Below are 20072 nucleotides of genomic sequence, written 5' to 3'. Positions count from 1 at the left end.
TGAATTGGACAAACTAATTAGCCACAGAGATTTTTTCCTTTTTACCCGTCTTTACCAAAGGTGCTTACAATTCTGAAGCTGATTATGTCTCTGAGTAGTCAGTGCTTAGTTACCTGTTTCCTGAGAAAGCATTGTTTTCTATATTAATCTAACATAATCTAATCAGAACAACAATAAAAAGGACAGTATTTGTGTTTTAAACAGGCAGTAAGATTATGGGATTAAACTGTTCAAAGTTGTACATTTGGAAGACTGCTGAGAGTCCTCTGCTGTACTGGCTCATGCTAGATAAAGATTTAACCCTTTCTCAGTCCTCAGCAGTGACCTGGTCCTCCGGGGCTGCATTTGGGTCCAGGAAGTCTGGGTGCTGCAGGTCTTTTAGGTACTTTTGGGGGGTGATGGTGTGTGTGGAACCTGTGGAGGTACAGAAGTGCTGTTTAGACTCTACAGTACTGACTGGAACATTGTGGCCCTGAGCAAAGTGGACTAACCCTTAATCACCTAAATATATACTTGGATTATATTTGCCTCACATGTGGGTTGCTTTAAATGTATACATGCAAAGTTGTATCAAAAGATATAATGCGTGGAGACTATAACACTTTAATGGACTTCACAAGGGGTTTCATGTAAAGCTGGATAATTGTTTCATTATTTAAAATATTTGAGGTCCAATCAGATGTTCCTTTATATTTTTTGGGACTAATTATTCTATTGATAGCAGTAGTTTCCTTCCTGCTACCTCTCTATGAATACCATTTCCCTCTTTCTAAGACTGACCTTAGCTGAGATGAGAGATCTCAATTCTTTTCATGTTTTTCATGCATCTATTCAAACTTATGGATATACTGCATGTGTTTCCTTGGAGAACTTTAGCAAACTGATGACTTCTGAGTAGATTCACCAATTTTGTTTATATGGAGACAATGGCTCTCATTGTATTTCATGTTATAATGGGTTAAAGAAAAGGATTAGGCATTTGAGAGTAAGCACATGTGTTTCATATGCATTTATCTGCAGCTCACCGATTAGAGCTTCCCATTTGCCGTTGGCCTGTGTGACCTCATAAGCACAGCGCATTTCGCTGTAAGTCATGCCGCCGATAATGAAGATGATGACCCGAGGACCTGTTCGCATTTCACTCGGACTCTTATTCTTGTGCCAGTTTCCGTAGCGGGCACTGCAGGGAGAAGACAGGGATAGATTAAGATAGAATAGAAGAACAGATGTGTGTTGCTCAACATTAAGTAAATGAAAATGTTAAGTAAATGAAAGTTTGTGGGTGTGTGGGTGCTGAGATCACCTGGTAGCTGCTGTGGTTTTGGATGAGACTGTGCGTGTAGAGATGTATGGATACTGCTTTGGGTCCAGCTTGTCCTCAATAGCATCCTGTAATAGGATAGTACAATGTTTCACTGTATACCATCACTCATTAAACCAAAACCGCTGGGTACCATTAATGTGTCTTTTTACAGAAACACAACACACACACACACACACACACACACACACACGTTTATACACTGTAGGCCTACGTGCACTGTGAGTCTGTTTAGCAGAGTGTTTTTGATTTTTTCTTATTTTTTATCTTGGTATCAATACATCTCAAACTGTCTCAAACTGTTAAGTCTTGTAGCCAATAATCAACACTTGTCAACAATAGTAGTGCTGTATGTATTAAAATTAATATAATGAATGAACAATTCTCCTCATTCTCAACAGAATTGCCCTCTTTAGCCATGAAAATACATAAAGTGCTATTCATGGCACAGATTCTGCTGGTTTAGTCATGAAGAAGAAATAATTTAGATCATATTTTTAAAGTAAGCACCAACTGTTTATTCTTACAAAATTATCTGAAGTATCTGTTATGCATTTTGTTAAAGTAAAAACAACCTGCTGAATGAAGTCTCTTACCTCCATGATGTCCTTGATTAAAGGAGTCCATCTGGAAAGCTGGTAGGTCTGCTCGCTGATTCTTTCCTTACGATCAGCTTTCTTCTTCCGTGTTGTGGCTTGCTGAAAAATAAAGAAAATAAAAAGTTTCAGTAGGGCATAGGTGTAGCAATAAGTAGGAATCTTTCAAGACTTGTAGCTTGTGCGTGTATACTGGTGACAATTTAATCTGAAAAAGCCTTTTACCTCTGAGATGATGGGAATTCCCATGTGTGCGATGTTGGAGATAATATCACTGTCCTCTGGTGGAATCTGTGCATGCTGCAGGAGCTTACACAGGTTCTCCTCTGTTACACCTGACACACACATTAATGCACAGAGTCACAATAAAAAGTGGCACATATTCATGTATCAAGTGAAGCCTGCCATAAAAATCTGTAGGAATTTACAATTACTCTAAAAAATAATATGTCTTTTTTCATACTGGACCACATAGTAAAGGAGACCTACAGCACCATATTATCTCACCATTCTTGAGAAAAATGTACAGGAGGATGATGCGGATCTTGTCAAATATGGTGATGTTGGAATCCAGGAGGATTGGCACAATCACTCGCATGGGATCTTTGATCTTCTCTCCCTCTGCGTCCGTACCCATGGCCAAGTCCTAAAGGAATTCAAAATAGCAAAGAGTTGACACTTGTCTCAGGCTCACTATTAAATTCAGTATGTATGTTTTTATATGAACAGATGAAAAGAAAAGCATATTACAAAGCACAGTATTATGTACAGTTAGAAGTTTACATATACTTGTAAAAAACATGTATGTCATGGCAGCTATTGGATTTCAAGAAAGAAGTATGTATTCAAAAAAGACAAGGCGGTTTAATTTGCATATTGGCTGAAGTCGGTCACCAGGAAAGCAATAGGGTTAAAATAAAGTGTTACCAATTTTTCCTTTATTTCCTTAATTTACATTAACACATGACAGATCTTATTAAAATGAACGGGAACTGTGTGTTTTCGCCAGATGCCAAAATGTCCATGTAAACACAGTGAGTAAATCCACCTGTTCGACGCGGCAGAGCTTGTCCACTGTACCCTGGTAATGCTTCATACAGTCCTCTGCTAAGTGCAGATGAGTAGAGTACTGTAGAGCAGAAACAGAACATATCAGCTTTAATCTCTGATAAATAACAGAATAAACAGTCATTGTTTTGGTATAGGTATATAAGTTGTCTTACAAGTTTACCTTGCTTAGTTCTTTTTGGTACTGAGGCATCTTCTTCAGCATCTGAGACAGCTCTTTAATAGTGGTCTACAAGACACACAAACAGTTAAATGGCGCTAATTTAACCACTAGTCACAAAAAGTTTATAGAGTTGCAGCAACATTCGTGAGGTGATGTACCTTTTCCCCAGTGTTCATCTTTTTACTGGAAGAGAAGTCCTTCAGAGATTTGGTTACAGCCCTGGGAAACAAAAAGAACATAAAAATGAGAGTCTATAAGGTGGACCATTTATTTATCCTCAAAGAAACAACATAGCTGGGGTTAGAAAGCAATGTGTGCTATTGTCCCTTACACCTAAGTAGCACAAGGTCTTAAAGCCTTTTATGTCCAGTTATCCTGAAGAGCTGATTGTAATCAAAGTGCTGAATGATCCTTAAACAATTTTTGAAAATGTTTTATGGAATATAAAAGAAAATAGGAAGTGGTTTGGACAACAAGGGTTTCATTTCATTCAGTTGTAATTGGGAATTGTAAATTACTTGATTAGGAGACTTACGTGGAGACTTCAGCAATGTGTTTGTGCCTGAGTGTAACCCACAGGTCATCATCCTCATCCAGCAGCACCTCCTTTATACTGGTATCTCCCATTCCACTGGTCTCGTATCTGATAAAAGCAAAAAACACTCCTGTAGTGAGTAACTCATCAAGAATTTTTACATGACCTGGCCTATATCTTGAGCATGTATGTAAGACAAAAGCTTATATACACTTGCAAAAGGACTAATATTTAAATTTCAATTATTTTTGCAACTTAACACAAACTGTTAAACAAAAGGGCGCTAATTTAACTGCCAGTCACAAAGGTTACTGTTAATATGTAACTGTGGTTTATAACTTAAATGTATAAAAAGTTTTATGTAAAAATGAAGTACTTAATAATGTATGTAAACATTTGACTTAATCTGTATATTTCACTTGTGTATTATATTTTACCTGTAGACATCGTTCTCAATGGGCAGTAGGTCATAAGCCATGGCCTGGAAGGTAAGCTCATGAAGAACTGGTGTGACAGGATCAAACCCTCGGTCCAGAATCAGCAGCTGAGAGCGAGCTTTATCTGGTCCCTAAGCAAGAACAAGATGAAGGGAGTAATTGACAGAGAAATGAAAGATTAATAGAGAAATGAGAAAATAAAATCCCCCAGTATATATGGAATGAATCTAGGCTAAAAGCACTTCATTAGTTCCAGCTGAGTCATTTTGATAATGTGAAGCCACAGTGCTGGGATAGTGAATCAGGTCTCTCTGACTCACCTCACCCATTGTGGGGTCGTCAGCTTTAAAGCCATCAAGTTTGTCCTGTAGCATCTGAGCCAGAACTGCATTGTCTTTGTACTCTCTGAAAAAGACACATGCATTAGTAACACAAATAAGACTTGTTAATGAAAAAAATATAGACTGGAGTTTATCATCAAGAACTGCTTTTATTTTGTAATACGTCCACTGAACAGCTTTGGAATCAACTTAGGCTTTCTTGACCTACAGGGTGGGTATATAGGGTAGATTTTTGTAAGTGTAGTGATCCCTTATGTAGTTTGTTTGAAGAATATGATATGATGCTTTGTTTTACTTTATGAATACTTTAGTTCTCAACACTTTAAATGACATATTCCCATGGTTATGTGCTGTCTAACCCTCTATATCTGACAGCTGGGTACTCTTTCAGTGTGACACAGAGAGTGGCAATCTGTTCAGCCAAGCGCTCCAGCATCTGGTTCTTCACATCTGCTTTAAACGGGCTGTAGAAGTCCTGAAAGGCATTGGGTCTGTCCACAGAATACACCTACACATAGATAGAAGGTTGGAACATTTTGTAAAATGCAGTTAAAGTCAGTATCAGGTGGTTGGTATTGTTTTCTATAAATAATCCACTTTGTCTGTATTATGTATTATTTAATTTACAAAACACATTTGAGGGACAGAGTGTAGAAAACAACAGATGATCATCATTTATCATTTATTTGTACAGTAGGTGTTGCTTATAATCAACAAATGTAACATATTGATTCTAATATGTCTAAAATGTTTCTAATAAAGTGTCCGGTGAGTGCATACACAGTATATGAGTCTAATCCTCTGATGCAGCTACTGATGGATAAAGGGTCAGTAAATACCCCCACCCCCACCCCATTAAGCTTTAAGACAGTTTGGACTCAACTCCTCCTCCTCCTGCTCACTATGACATGTAATCCACCCACGTCATTTTCTCTCTCCTAACACACTTCCTTCCTCTGTCCAATCTGGCCTTACTCACGCATCCACAATCCTTCACCTGGCAAAACACATCTGAGCTTCTGTCCACCGGTTATGCAAGTTTTCTATTGTTGTTTATACATCACATTAGCCAATGGGATTAACCATGAGTCAGGAAGCTTTATGTCTGCTATCCAAAGAATAAATTGTACAGGACAGGAACAGAGGATTGTAGGCCAGCTAAAATCTGCTAGAAGATTTTAGTATAGATCCTCTGTTTAATAGTCAACCGCATTACTGAAGCGCCAAACTTCCTCTTGCATAACGTTCTTTCTTTTTCACAATTTTTCGAAGTGTCGGTGTACCCGTGTGCAAATCTAACCTGTGACTCATAGGGCAGAAAGGCGATGTTGATCTCAGTCAGTGTCTTTGTCACTTTTGCTGCACGGGATTTGGTCAGCAGGTTAAACAAAGAGTCTGGAATGGCTGAAAAACAAGAGGACATGTTGTTATTGATGCTTAGCAGTGTAACCTGTCCTAGTCCTGCAGACTTAGATGAGTCTCTTATGACATTAGATGTCTGTTGAAAGCTGTCAACATCACAGTTGTACAGAATTTAAGAAAGGGTTTGCCAACAGAGCACCCGTTCTCTTGTGTTTTAATGGACTGGTTTACTTCTTGTGTTCTTTCTCATTTATAACTGCATGTGATTTAACAGAAGATATTTTTAATGCTTGCAGGAAACAACTGCAATGTTAGCTGGCCATTTTATCCACTGTAATGTTAGGTGACTGTTTACACAGTAAATGAGAGTGATTTCCTGGCTAAGTCTCAAACCACACCCTATGTGTTACACACTGTTTAATTTTGCGATTAGTAGTGCACTACTTTGATGTATTATGAAGTACAGTAAAGTGCAGTTTGGGATACAGTCTGATTCTGCTGTGCAGTCTGATTCTGCTGCCATCCTTTATTTTAAACTTCATCTTCAGGAGGCAAATAAAGTATGGTAAAATGTAAAGTTTGGTACTGCCCCAATATCTATTAGGCAAAATAACGCACATCTTCTCATCAGACCTTTGAAACTAGACTAATCCCAGTGCAGACACAAAACTACAGTAACAGTAGCTTCTCCCAAGCCCACACCATAAATACATTTCCTCCTGCCAAACATGCACCAGAATTAAATATGTAAAAAAAAAAAAAAAAACTATAATCCAAGACTCACCATCTGTGAAAAAGACATGAGCTCCTCTGTATATTGGGGACCGAGGATCTCTGAAATCATTAATAAGTCCCTCCACAGACTGAAAGTAATCCACAAAAAGCAGCAGACATAAAACAGTTGTAATGCCAATGAAACTGAGACTTACAGTATGTAGTAATAGTATGCCGTATTATAACAACTTTTTGCATAGTTTAGTAAATTAAGTGTATTTATTTGGATTGACAGTCTTCATACTGATTTGTAGATACCTGATTTAATGATAAGTGCCATTTTTAATCTCAATGAAACTAAATAATTGGCTTTACTGATTACCTCATCAGAAGGAGTAATGAGATAAATGGCTTCCATGGTGGGTAGTGGCTCACGCCGTTTAGTAATGTCCTCAACAACTGCAGCAGAGAACATAAAAAGCAAAATGTATAAACCATATAAATGTCCATGAAAGTGTAGCCATTTTTTGACTCTGTGTGTGTGTGTTAGGGAAAGGTAAGAAAGACTCACTTGTAATTCCTTCTGACATAATATTAGTCATTTTGCAGCAGGATGAGATCATTCTCATGCTCAGTTTATCTACTACAAGAACCTAAAACAACAAATAATTCACACACAATTGAATATTACAAGTGCTAGTCACACTGTACAACACATCTGCACTGTTCACCACACAGGATTAGGCTTAGGGTGTATTAAAAATGTCAAACAGTATATGACATAAATATACAGTACATATTATATAAAGGAGTTACCTTCCATTCCCCTTTAGTTTTCACCTTCTTGATAACTTCATTCATAATCTCTGGAAGAGAAAAACACAGTTATGAGACACAATGAGACCTTTTGTCCAAAAGGTTTTTAATTTTGTTTATTCCAAATGTTTTGGGCATTGCAGTTTTAGGAATGTGCATTCTTTTTAGTTCACCACTGATGTTTCTCTTGGCATAGTGATTCTGTATCAAAACTTTAAGGTCACTGTTTTGCTTATTCCACAGGCTCTTACTTACTGGACAATTAAAACTGTCATATTGAACCTGTTGTACTGAAAAAAGTGGAAACTCATTATTATAAAACTTTTATGGCAGGTATTTATAAAAGGTGTGAAGAACATTATGACAGCCATGGTCTAAAAATATTTGTGTGAGTGTGCGTGTGTGTGCACGAGATATTCACATTGTCACAGTGTATGAAATCACATGACTGATATGCCAGTGGTGATGCATAGCAGACCTTTAACTATTACTAAATTGTACTGACACTTATCTTTTTTGTTAAAGTTTCTTTTGTTTGTCCATTTTCACCTATTTTTCTTTTGTCCATTTAAATAAATCTAATTCTGCACTTTCTAAACCCTCGCCACCTTTCTTTAAAACGTCCGCTGGTGGATTCTTACAGTAAGCATTTATTATTATTATCTTTGAACAAAATTACAAATGCATACTGACAATTTTTCTAATCTCTATTGTGCTTATGCCACCAAGCTAAGCACTAATGACGACATTATTTAATCACTGAGTAAAAAAAAGATCTAGTTCACTAAAAGAAAAGCAACAATCACCGCCCTAATCTCTTCCCAATCCTTTTATAGAGCTGACAGACTGTGCTATTTCTGTACCGTCTCTCTCTCTCACTCTCTCTCGCCACCCATTCTGAAATATTTAGTAAATTTGATGCAAACCACTTCTTCCAGTTAATAAAGGCATGCATTCTGATTATTAGCCATTTACTTATTCTCAGTAATTAGTTAAGATAAGGTTTAGGTTGAGACCTATTCCAAACACTGGACACAGAAACACGCCCATGAGAGAGGGCAACAGTCCATCAAAGAGCACCACACTCATTTAGGCACTTCTAAGTGTAATTTAGAGCAGTCATTTCACATACTGATAATTTTACAAGGTGGGAGAAAACCAGAGTACCTAAAAATAAGACTCCACACAGACAGTAACCAAAGGCGTAAATCAAACTTAGATCCCTGGAGCTTTGCTGCACCAACACTACCTGCTATACCACAATTCTGCCCAGTACTTATTTATTTATTTACTTTTTAATACGCAACTCTATAAAATGAGAGCGGCATGGCAGCTGGTACAGTGTGTGCCACAGCAGCATGGTTCTTGAGTTACTAAATTCCTCTTATTTAGTCTCTGATGAGTTTTGTATGTTCTCCCAACATCCATGTTGGGTTCACGAAAGTATATCGGTTTACTCCCATCACTTTAATGATTTCTGCATGTTTTTCTTGTGTCTGTGTTTGTTACCCATTGGTTTTCGATTTTTCTCCCACCTTCCAAAAACATGCAGAAGGTGAATTGGCTGTTCTAAATTTACCCAGGGTGTAAGATAATAAATGTGTGAATGTGTTTAGCCCTGTGATGAACTGTCACCCTGTCTGGCTGTGCTCCTGCTTTGCACCCAGTGTTTATGTGTGGCAACACATTACAGTAAAAGACTTAGATTCATCAGTTCAGTCAGCTTAAACCAGTCCAGCCATTCTCCACTTATTTATTTTATTAACAAGTTTTTAATTTAAACTCTACTGGTGTTTGTGAAAATCTCAGGAGATCAGCAGTTTCTGGTATGTTCCTCCATTATGATGTCTGTTCATTTAAAGTTCTTAATCAGGCTGCTGGCATATTTCTAAATAACTCCAGAAATCAGCAGGTGAACTGTTCCTAATAAAGTGGCCGGTAAGTGAAGAACGTATTTCTGTCATGCTTTTATTTCTTTTAGCACATCAAGTGTTAACCTGTGCACCCGTTCTGTGCCCACCAACTGACCTCAATCCCTTCTAAACCGATTTGGTCACATACAGGGTTGCCAGATTGAATCTATGCAGATTTAAAACATAAATTAAAACATAATTAAACGCACGCATAAAGTTCCAAAACGAAAAACCCGGTGCACTTAATAAATCGTAGATTCATAATAAAATATGACTTAGAACCCAATGTAACGAATAAACTCGTTGGGTGATAATCTGGAAAAAAAAAACACGGATTAAGTCGTGTGTGTTTCTAAACCTGGACAGCAAGCATTCACCTGATCAACACACATACACTAAAAATAAACCATTCAAATATGAACAAATAGAAGTTTAGTGAAAGGAAAACTTGTGCTGCCCAAACACGTTAAAAAAGGCGCAAATGGTCAGAATATTTGCGCATTTTGAAAGGAAATGCGCACAACGTACTGATGACACAAAATCACGAGTCTCTCTGAAGCGTAATACAGTTTAACAATTACATTTGTATACAATTTATTTCACTGTAATTTAAGTGAGTAAAAACATAAATAATAAACTCTTACTTTCTCCAACAATCGCCTTCAACCCGAGCGGAGGCATCCTGCACCACACAGTCCAATCCACTGTCCGACAATTCTCTCTCTCTCTCTCTCTCTCTCTAGCTCTAATTTCCTCTCTACTTTTCTGTCTCCTCTCCCCTCCACATCTCTAATCCCCTTTTTGAAGCGGAATAGCTTTCAGTTTAATATACTGTAATACTGTATATAGAGTAATATATGGTGTGCAAAACTAGTTACTCTATCTTAAGACTTCTCTGAGCCCATATGGTACATGGAACAGAGGACTCTCTCCGAGGCTGGTTAGAAAACCCAAACGGTCACCTTATGCCGAAAGGAAATGTATATAGCCTTCTATCTTATATGCCAGCCTCTAATTTTATATCAGTTAGTAGCTGATTGACTGTGGACCGTGGCAGGCAAGTTTTTGTTGGTTCTTGGGTTACGTCTGACCTTGACAAAAGACCACTGTTCCACGTATTTTAATAAGTGCAATCAAATTAGCTCTATTTGACATGGTACCATGTCTTTTGTAGATAAATGATGTAGGCTTTCACATGATCTTAAAGCAAACAGGATTTAATGTATCTATATAGTTGATCTACTTCCATTGCTCCGATATAGTTCCAAAGTCCGATGTTTAGCTTTGTTGAGTTAATTTATATTATACGAACCTGTTGTGTAATGCCGGAGCTTAAAATGCTTTCAAACTATGAGGAAACTGTGTAATTCCAGTGATTGAACAAAAATGTTAACATAAGCGCACAAAAATGCACGAAAGCGTACGAGGACGCACGAAGCAGTACGAGGATGCACGAAAGCGAACGAAGATGTACGAAGACGTACGAAGTTCACGAAATTGTACGAAGATGCACGAAGGCGCTCAAAGACAAACGAAATAAACAAACCGGGGGGAAAAAACTATTGCAGTATTCTGTTTTTGTTTGGATTTTCTAATATCAATATTCAAAACTCTCTTTATCAGGCTGTAAAGGGTACAGAGAGGACTCCGCTCGACAAATTTGAGGGCTGTGTTTCAATCCACACACAGCACAGTGTGTCTGAAATAGTGGCTGGTTGAGATCGGCTGGAATTCCTTGTAATACCTATTTTGACTGTTTTGTACAAAAACTTTCTGCTGACCACTTAAGATAATATGCTGTAAAAATAATTTTCAAAAAGTCTTAAATTGTATATTTTAAAATAGAAACTTTAATTACACATTTTAGACACTAGGAGGCGCCAGATTCACATTATGACTTTAACATCCGGGACTCGTTGAGTTTGAAGTTATCCGAGTACAGTTAAGCATTGTAAGAACTTGGCAAACTGTAAAAAAACATATTAGAACATTTCTGTTATAAAATAAATGTAATTATTTAGGTATTTGGACCAAGTCTGATATTCTGGAACCCCCTTAGGCTGTATTTACGTACAAATACGGGGAAATAAATACGTTTATTCATGTCAGGGACGGTCTTGGCTACATTTTAGGCTACTTAGGAAATGGCCAGTTATTTTCCAGAGCTTTAAAAGCTTCACTGAACATTTTATACTGTATATAAAAGTTTACTGTTATCTTTTGGGTGAAATCAGCCACACCCTGATGAAAGGGTGAGCTCAGGTACTGTGACTGTAACAGTTTGGTGGAGATTATTGGTGCTGAGAAGGGCAGGGCGTTGATTAAAGTCTATCAATCAGAGCTGAGGGTGTGTCCCGTATCAAACCGCTGCATGAACCCAACTCACTTCATTTCACTGCACTGCTGCTCTTTGTGTCGCTTTAAACCCACGGGAGGTGTTTTACACCACTTTACACGGATATTTCACTTTAAGAAAAGGTAGCAGTTTGTTTTTAAAACTTACGGGAACTTAAGCGACTGGACTGTTGGATAAACTGAAACTTGTGCGATATGGGGGATGTGATCTCAAGCCACCTGGATGAGGGCAAACGGGAAATCGTTAATGGTGAGCTTTTTCTGGCTTTGTAAACTTCCAGGTTACTGACATGTCATTTATCTTTATCTGTTTGTTAGTTTAAGTTGACAAAGAAGCACTAAATTAACACATAATATCTGTATACCGACCCAATATGCTATTGTAAGTGTTTCTTTACTGGACCACCTTTGATTGGTGGCTGGATTCCAAATCGACCTATTTCAGTATCAATAGTGCACTACATAGTGCACTACAGAAACAGCTCTTCATCTATCTGTATGCTTAATAAAAAGGAATTATGGATTTTATTGGGACGCTTGGTTTTGCTGGACTCTTCAACCAGCAACGTGGCAGTTTCCTGTTCAAGCACTTAAAGTAGTATTTAAAACACTAATGTCAGGGTGTTAGGTTTCAACTTCTCCAGAATTACATTAAAATCAGCTATTTTTAATCATTACATTAAACCTGACGAGTAGGCAACTGAGAGGGGAATTACTCAGTGGGTGGCACATGAGTCTGATCCATACAGGTTCCTCAAATAGTTGTTTGGTTTCTAAGGCTGAACAAAACATCCTTTGTGCATGATCAGTTTATTTGCTTTTGCATTACTGCTGCAAATGAGCCCTGTTATAAGTATTCTGTTGTGTGCTGTGAACTGTAATTATATTGTATGTTGTTATGATTTTAATGTGTAGTTAAAAACCTCATATTTACCTATATTTGAATATGACAACTATGTATTTTACAAGGTGAAACATTTCATTTAGATTAGGGTCCATGTTGACACAGTTGCATTACATAACTGCTGCAGATTTGTCAGCCGCCCCTTTCTATTCCACTACATTCCAAATTTGCTTTGTTGGATTCAGATCTAGTGACTGGGGAGGCTGTTAAAGTACCATAAACTCATTGCCATGTTTATGATATCAGTGTGTGCTTTGTAACCTGGCTTTCTACCATAGACATTTGGAAGGTGCAAGGTCAGCAATAATACTCACATTTGCTATGATCTTCTGCTGTCCAGCCTGTCTGCATTAAGTTTAGGAAGTTCTGAGGTGAACAAGACATTCAAGCTTGTGTAATTGCTGCTTAGTGGTTATTTTTTTTTGCATTATTCTGTTTAAACTCACTGTAAAGCATGCCACAGCTAAAGTCACACATCACATTTTTACCTGGTTTGGATATTTGATGTAAAAATTAATGAAAGCTCTTAACTGACGTCTAAATTATTTTATTAAGTTGCTACTGTGTAGGTGTGGCTGAAGCGAAAACCTAGGGGGCCTGTCCACAAACTGTTGGCAACATAGCGTGTGTAAGTGTGCAGAAAAGCCTTTTGAGTGTCAGAACAAAAATTGGATCAACAAATACTTCTTTATTTAGATTGACACCTAGCCGATTCAGTCCTCCCATTATTTACTGGAGCCTGGTGGAGCTGAGCGTAGATCTTATGGCTGATCACTGGTTGAGTTCATTGCAGTCACCTTCTGTAGAGGGTTTTCAGTCACACTTTTAGGGAGGGACGGGGTGAGAGATACTCCTCAAATAATAAGTTGCTTTTTACAGCTGCATTTAAGAAGGCATCTCAGGAATCTTCGAATTTTTTACTGAAAGTGAGAATTGTGTCTGTTAGGGAGGTCGTTTTAACATGTTTCATCCTTCGAAATTATCTGGAGTTCTCCAGCTTTTTCAACCTACAAATCTCAGTGTGAGTGTGAGTACAGTTGCATCACACTTTTTGTGTTTTTGTTTGTCTTCTGTCTATTTAACTACATTAATTAATCTTAATTAGCATTGCTGTAGAGACAGTCCAGCGGTAAGAATACGCTGGCTAACGAACACTGAGATCTGGTTTAAATCTGTGGTGCTATTGTCCAGTTGGGCGTTTACCTAGACAAGGGTAGTGGTGGCCGAACAGCCTAGCCATTTGGAGGTGCACTTGTTAGTGGTGGTCCCAAGCCTGGATAAAAAGGAATGTTGCATCAGAAAGGGCATCCAGTGTAAAAAAAAAAAAAAAACTGTGCCAAATCAGGTATGTGGTTCAGAATGGTTTGCTGTGGCAGCCCTTGAATACGGGAGCAGCCGAAAGAATAAATGAAGCAATTGATCACAAGAATCAATCACTGTCTGGCTATTCCTTTTTGGGCGGCACGGTGGCTCGGTGGGTAGCATTGCCGCCTCACAGCAAGATGGTCCTGGGTTTGATTCCCAGGTGGAGCGGTCCGGGTCCTTTCTGTGTGGTTTGCATGTTCTCCCTGTGTCTGTGTGGGTTTCCTTCGAGAGCTTTGGTTTCCTCCCACAGTCAGAAGACAGGCAAGTGAGGTGAATTGAAGATACAAAATTAAACTGATGAATCTTGTGTATTGAGTAACTACCGTTTCTGTCATGAATGTAACCAAAGAGTGTAAAACATGATGTTAAAATCCTAATAAATAAATAACAAAAGTATTTAACACACAGCTTAGGTAAGGTAGATTTTTATTACTTCTTAGGTTTGTTGGCCTCAAAGCTTCAGTGCAATACTCAGTACTAAAAACTAATTCTTATTCTAAACAAATACTCTGGATGTGTACAAATAATGTCCTTTTTACTAAATAGTTTTATTTAAGACTAAATGTAAAAGAAATTCTAAAGAATCTTGTTATTCTTGTAAAAGAATTTAGAAGAGCAAGTCTAATTATTTAAAGGTTTCATATCTATGTAAATTGGTGCCACTTTATCGAAGCACAATGGTTTTAAGTTCTGACTGGCATTTTGAAGGCACAACATGGAGTGCTTTTTATTAAAAGCTTTTTTTGGGGGAAGGTGGGGGATGTGGGCAGAAACATTCCTTTAAGCCACATAAGAAGCCCTGCCTATAGTCAGTATGCATTCTTGGAGAAGCAAGTACCCCCATTTTCTAACTTTTCTAGTTTTTAGCCATGGGGCAAACATTCTTCTGCTTCATTACCTGTCAAAACTCCTTCCCAAGTTTGACCTTTGACCTGTTAAGGCAGCACATGGAGGTAAATAACAGTGTAACAGGCTCTAAATTAGGTTTCCTAAGCTTGTACTAATGAGAGCTTTGTATGAAACATGCAGAGAGCTCCTGAGGAACTACACAGGATGTGTGGGGGTCACTTGGCTTCTAATCTTATCCTTTTATGGAAGATGACCAGACTAGTTAAGCTAACAAAGGATGATGAGAGGTCTGAATAAGTATGACGTTTAGTCTTGGACTGAAGTCAAGTTTCTTTAAACAAAACGGTTTGGTGACTGGAGACTAAGAAAATCTTTCAGCGTGACATTACTCAACAGATCTGTAAGAACCTGGATCACGTTTCAGACGCGATGTGGATTTGAAGCTGCATGACTCTTTTAGAGGTCTGTTACTGCCTGGAGATGTTCAAAGAATAATTCAGATTCTGTTTATACACCGATCAGCCATAACATTAAAACCACCTCCTTGTTTCTACACTCACTGTCCATTTTATCAGCTCCACTTACCATATAGAAGCACTTTGTAGTTCTACAATTACTGACTGTAGTCCATCTGTTTCTCTGCATACTTTTTTAGTCCCCTTTCATGCTGTTCTGGACTCTCCCAGGACCACCACAGAGCAGGTATTATTTGGGTGTTGGATCATTCTCAGCACTGCAGTGACACTGACATGGTGGTGGTGTGTTAGTGTGTGTTGTGCTGGTATGAGTGGATCAGACACAGCAGCGCTGCTGGAGTTTTTAAACACCTCACTGTCACTGCTGGACTGAGAATAGTCCACCAACCAAAAATAAGGTTTTAATGTTATGGCTTATCAGTGTATATTTTGCATTTTTTTTTCCTTTTGTTTTCTCCCAGTATGGTTGTTTCCAAATCCTCATTGCTCTGCACTAATCAAAGACTAGCATGCACTCCCTTAGTCACACTTGTATTTGCTTCTTATGCATAGAGAATCACATCAATTGTAATTGCTTGGCTTTACAGGAACTGCCGTGTACTGCCCATAATTCTTCTAAACAAATGTTTAGACAAAAACAGGAGACCTGTTTGTTTTAGTTAAGCTGCATGGTTGAATAATGAGCTCTACAGTGTCACTACAGCTTAAGTCTTTCCAGCGTAAAAGCCTTTATGTTTATAAAATACAAGTGTCTGCAAAGTTTATGCTGCCTCCAAGTTCCACTCAGAAGCTTATAGTTTGCAGGTAAAAGTTGTGCTACAGAAATTGCTGGACACATCACTAGCCTGGCCTGGGTTAAGCTGATTTTGTGTCTGGACCCACGGTGGCTCAGTGGGTAGCACTGTCACCTCACAGCAAGAAGGTCCTGGGTTCGATCCCCAGGTGGAGCGGTCCGGGTCCTTTCTGTGTGACGTTTGTATGTTCTCCCCGGGAGCTCCGGTTTCCTTCCACAGTCCAAAGACATGCAAGTCCTGTCATGAATGTAACCAAAGTGTGTAAAACATGACGTTAAAAGCCTAATAAATAATATTCATATTTGCCCAGTGGTGATTCAGAAGACTGCTGATTTTAAGAAAAACAAAAAAAAACATGAACATGTTAGTGCTACTGTAGTCTCACAACTCGGGACCCACTGCAACCCTGACAAGAATGAAGCACTTGAATGAATGAATGAATGAATGTAAATAGTCTCTAGTTCGTCTCATTTTGATGTTTTAACACTTTACTACCACTTTATTCTAATCATCTAATCATCTTAACACACCCCAGACAGGATGCCAATCCATCACGGGGCCTCGACCATCTCATCTAAAATCACATTGTCCCCCATGTATTCATCCCATTTGTATGGGACTTGGTTATGCCACTATTAGCAGCTTTTCAGAGAGTATTGTTTAATTATTTATAATGTGACAATTTGTCATAAAATGCTTAATCCCAGTCAGGGTTGCAGAGGGTCCTGTTTCCCCAGGGAAAGAAACACTGTGCACATACGCAGAGCTTCAGCCACCAACCCAGATCTCAGCGGTGGTGGGCTGGACCGCTGTACCATCCTGGCACCTAATTAGACAAATTCATTTTGTAAAAGCAGAATAAGCAAAAGCTGCCCGAGTTTCTGTTTAGTAATTGTGGGGTGGTTTGAGGTTTTGGGGTTGAGAAGTGCTGTGATCGCACCAGTCAACGACAGTCAATTTTAAAACACTTCAGTGTTGCTTTGGCATTGTGCTTAAAGTCGGTGTCCTGCTAAAGGACAAACATTCTTCCCTGTTTAACCTTTGGGAGAGGGAAGCAATTCACAGATTCAGTTGCAGGCTTATTAGGCCAAAAGTATTCGGACACCTGACCATGAGCTTGTTGGACAACAAAAACAATTATTAAAATAATGTATTTTTTACACAATTTTTAATATATTTACATTATCAGCATTTAGCAGACGCTTTTATCCAAAGCAACTTACAATTGAGACTGTATCCACTGCAAGCAATTGAGAGTTCAAAGCCTTGCTCAAGGTTCCAGCAGTGGCAACCTGGCAGATGTGGTTTGTGAACCAGTGACCTTCCAGTTACTAGTCCTGTACTTTAACCACTGAGCTACCACTGCCCTGAAATAGTGTGCACCAAAAAGTATTGAAATAGCGTGATATCTGTGTGATCTTTAGTCTCTGGAGTATGTCTTTGGGAATTTGTGCACTTGTATGACTGGGCACTGACGTTGGTCAAGAATGTCTCAACTGATGTTCCAGTTCATTCCAGAGCTGTTCGGTTGGGCTGAGACAGGTCACTGTGCAGGAGTTTCTTTAAACGTCTTTGTAGACGTTGCTTTGTGCCCAGGGGCACAGTCTTGCTGGAACAGAAAAGGGCCTTCCCTAAACTGTTCCTGGATTCTGTGGAAGCAAATATTTTTTTATTGTAATGAATATTACGTTACCATTTTTTGTGGCTGAAACACATTAATTCAAGAATTAGAAGGAGTGTCCCAATACTTTTGTCCATACAGTGTATATTAATGAAAGGGTTTTCCCAGTTGATCTATGGTGCATTATGGATTTTTATCGTAATGCTATTAAATATGTGCTAACTGAGTGCACTGCCTACAGCCACAAGATACAACGATTAATGACAACTCCGACCATAAAGGAAATACTCAACCACTCTAAAGCAGAGTCATTACTTACATTATTATCACTTACAAAATCTGACCACCGCCAGACGCAACTTTACTGCGATTAAAAAAGCACCTCCTCCCTGTGAAACCCTCTAAATAACTAAATAAATACGGTTTCTTTTAGGCCCTGTAATAGCTGTGTTTAATGCCACAGCAGAACCTTTTGTAGTGGCATCATTAACAGGCATACTCATGTGGAGAAGAAATTTTGATGAGGTCAAACATTCACTCATTGTTAGCGCAGACTCAGCACTGACGGGACTCTCAGCACAATTAGAGCTCATGAAGAGCTCAGCAAATTAATGAGCAAGTGTCCAGACACAATCAGATTCACGCTAACAAGCAGAAGCACAGCAGATCATTAAATACTGAGATAATCAGGTACAGTCTGTGACCAGTGGTACTCTTCCAGCCACACCCATTTCTAACATGCACAAGTCAGTGAAAGCAATGCCAACTGTGAGTAGCATTTATTAACCAGCACTTCCAGAGTAGCTTTTATTGGCCAGCAGTGTCATCGCTCACGTGTGCTCTTGTGAAAATCCTCTCCTGTATTAGTAGCAAAGGGGATCATCTTTGGCACTTGGGTGGCACAGCGGTGTAACGTGCTAGCACACCAGTGCAGAGTGTTAGAACTTACAAGTTCAAATCTCAGCAAAGCCACCAACCATGATGAGTATCCACACAAACACAGTTTGAAATGTTGGACAGGGTCTCTTCCCGCTGCGATATGCCATCTCCTGGGACTGGTCCGGGCACCTGCGCAAGTGACGGTCTACATAGCATGGCATTCTGTACCATTCTATACCGCAATACAGCTCTGTTAGGGTACCCAACACTGTCGGGTGATAAGCGGCCACAGATTGGGCACGTGTTGGAGGGGGCGTGTGGTTATCTGGCTCTTAATCAGATCTGCGGTTGTTCAAGCGGCAGCGGATTCATGATTAGGAATTGACTGTGTGTGCGTCATATTAATGCCCATGGTTTTGGCATAAAATGTTCACAAAAGCACATGGTTTTAATATTCTATTTGTGTGCATTTAGCTTCATACATTAATATTATAAGTAATATTTTAACTATAAAGAAGTTCTGTTTGCAAATGTTGTTCCTGCTGGAAGCTTCCAAAGCAAAATTGCTTACTGGCATAAATCCCATAAAAATAAATGCTTTTAAAAATTTGCAGTAAGACCTGGTGTCTCCACAAAAGCACATGGTTTTAATATTCTATTTGTGTGCATTTAGCTTCATACATTTTATAATGCTACATTTTAGTGTTCAGTTTTTTTGTAACGAATGCTTTTCTGTCAAGGCTCCTTTTTGTTAAACTCTTAAAATGATCCACAGGCAGAAATTTATGGTTGGAACATTGTCTGAGGGGCTTTAATGAGTGCAGCATTCTTTCCACTGAAGTTTTAAAGATTGAAGCTTTGGTATTTTTGCTGTGCTTTGAAGTGAGTCATAATTCAATGGTCAGTTTAGATTGATTAGATTCACTTACTGTGTGCTGTGCTTGAAGAATTTGCTGCTTCTGCACTGGTTGGTCAGCGAAACTTTAACTGATTTGTATGAGGTCTGCTCAGTTTTTTCCAGAAATACCCATGATGACCTGTCCAGTCATGGTTTCGGAAAAATTATTTCCAGATAATGTTGGTTACTGGTAAGTCTAAAGATACTTGGGTCTGAATATGAAACTTGGTTTGGGATTTCCTGTGTGTAGAGCAAACTTGAAAATGAATTAACCAGAGCAGAGATACTCAGAATTGCTGAATGCAGCTTTTATTTTTTGCTCTGAAGAGAGAAGTTGATGCCATCATGTTCTTTGAACTGCCTGGGGTTTTAGCTGAAAAATGGTCCCTAATTATTGTTCAGTTGATGATTGAGTATTTATTTGTAACTAAATTGTAATGTAGTAAATCATGCTGCTTTGACTATCTGGCTTTGAGAATACAATGGCAGGGGAGGTGAGGGGGCAGATTGAGGTCTTGTACACAAAGTTTATTCATTTGGAGTTTGGAGTTGCTAACCTGTCGTGTCACAATTTGTAGTTTGGTTTACTAGCTCCTGTAAATAATAAAAACAGAGCTGAAAAATACATAAACACATTCTAATCTATCCAATCAAGGCGCCTAACT

General features: G+C 38.6%; 2 protein-coding genes across 5 annotated transcripts in view; one reads left to right on the top strand and one right to left on the bottom strand.

The window, feature by feature from the left end:
* Positions 1-233: 233 nt before the first annotated feature.
* On the bottom strand, positions 234-9947 carry stxbp1b (syntaxin binding protein 1b). 4 transcript variants are annotated; one of them, XM_063017688.1, is made up of 19 exons: positions 9911-9947; positions 7354-7403; positions 7109-7190; positions 6920-6996; positions 6608-6686; positions 5762-5865; positions 4821-4969; positions 4441-4525; positions 4121-4251; positions 3684-3791; positions 3307-3367; positions 3149-3214; positions 2966-3046; positions 2425-2563; positions 2143-2252; positions 1918-2019; positions 1304-1389; positions 1026-1180; positions 234-414 (listed from the first exon to the last, which is right to left on the bottom strand). In XM_063017688.1, exons 1-19 carry the CDS (start codon positions 9945-9947, stop codon positions 308-310), a joined length of 1809 nt encoding a protein of 602 aa, XP_062873758.1. In that variant the 3' UTR covers positions 234-307. The 4 variants fall into 4 exon arrangements, with proteins under 4 accessions (XP_062873758.1, XP_062873759.1, XP_062873760.1 ...); XM_063017689.1 differs by having other exon boundaries at positions 5762-5856; XM_063017690.1 differs by having other exon boundaries at positions 6608-6677.
* A 1733-nt stretch (positions 9948-11680) lies between these two features.
* The window catches only part of niban2b (niban apoptosis regulator 2b), a 34395-nt gene continuing 26003 nt past the window's right edge, over positions 11681-20072 (top strand). Inside the window, exon 1 of the mRNA XM_063017639.1 lies at positions 11681-11871. Within this exon, the coding sequence (XP_062873709.1) occupies positions 11817-11871 (55 nt within the window). The 5' untranslated portion in view covers positions 11681-11816. The remainder of the gene's footprint in view (positions 11872-20072) is intronic.

The sequence above is a fragment of the Trichomycterus rosablanca genome, chromosome 21 (genome assembly GCF_030014385.1).
Source record: "Trichomycterus rosablanca isolate fTriRos1 chromosome 21, fTriRos1.hap1, whole genome shotgun sequence".
Classification (NCBI taxonomy): Eukaryota; Metazoa; Chordata; class Actinopteri; order Siluriformes; family Trichomycteridae; genus Trichomycterus; species Trichomycterus rosablanca.
Note: the sequence above shows the minus strand (reverse complement) of the source record. Positions and strands in the feature narration are given on the sequence as shown.

Excerpts from the sequence above, each read along its gene's own strand:
- stxbp1b (XM_063017688.1), bottom strand. The coding sequence starts at position 9,947 with ATGCCTCCGCTCGGGTTGAAGGCGATTGTTGGAGAAA. Across the intron at positions 3,215-3,306 it reads AGATGAACACTGGGGAAAAG|ACCACTATTAAAGAGCTGTC; the intron begins GTACATCACCTC and ends TGTGTCTTGTAG. Across the intron at positions 2,253-2,424 it reads GTACATTTTTCTCAAGAATG|GTGTAACAGAGGAGAACCTG; the intron begins GTGAGATAATAT and ends TGTGTGTGTCAG.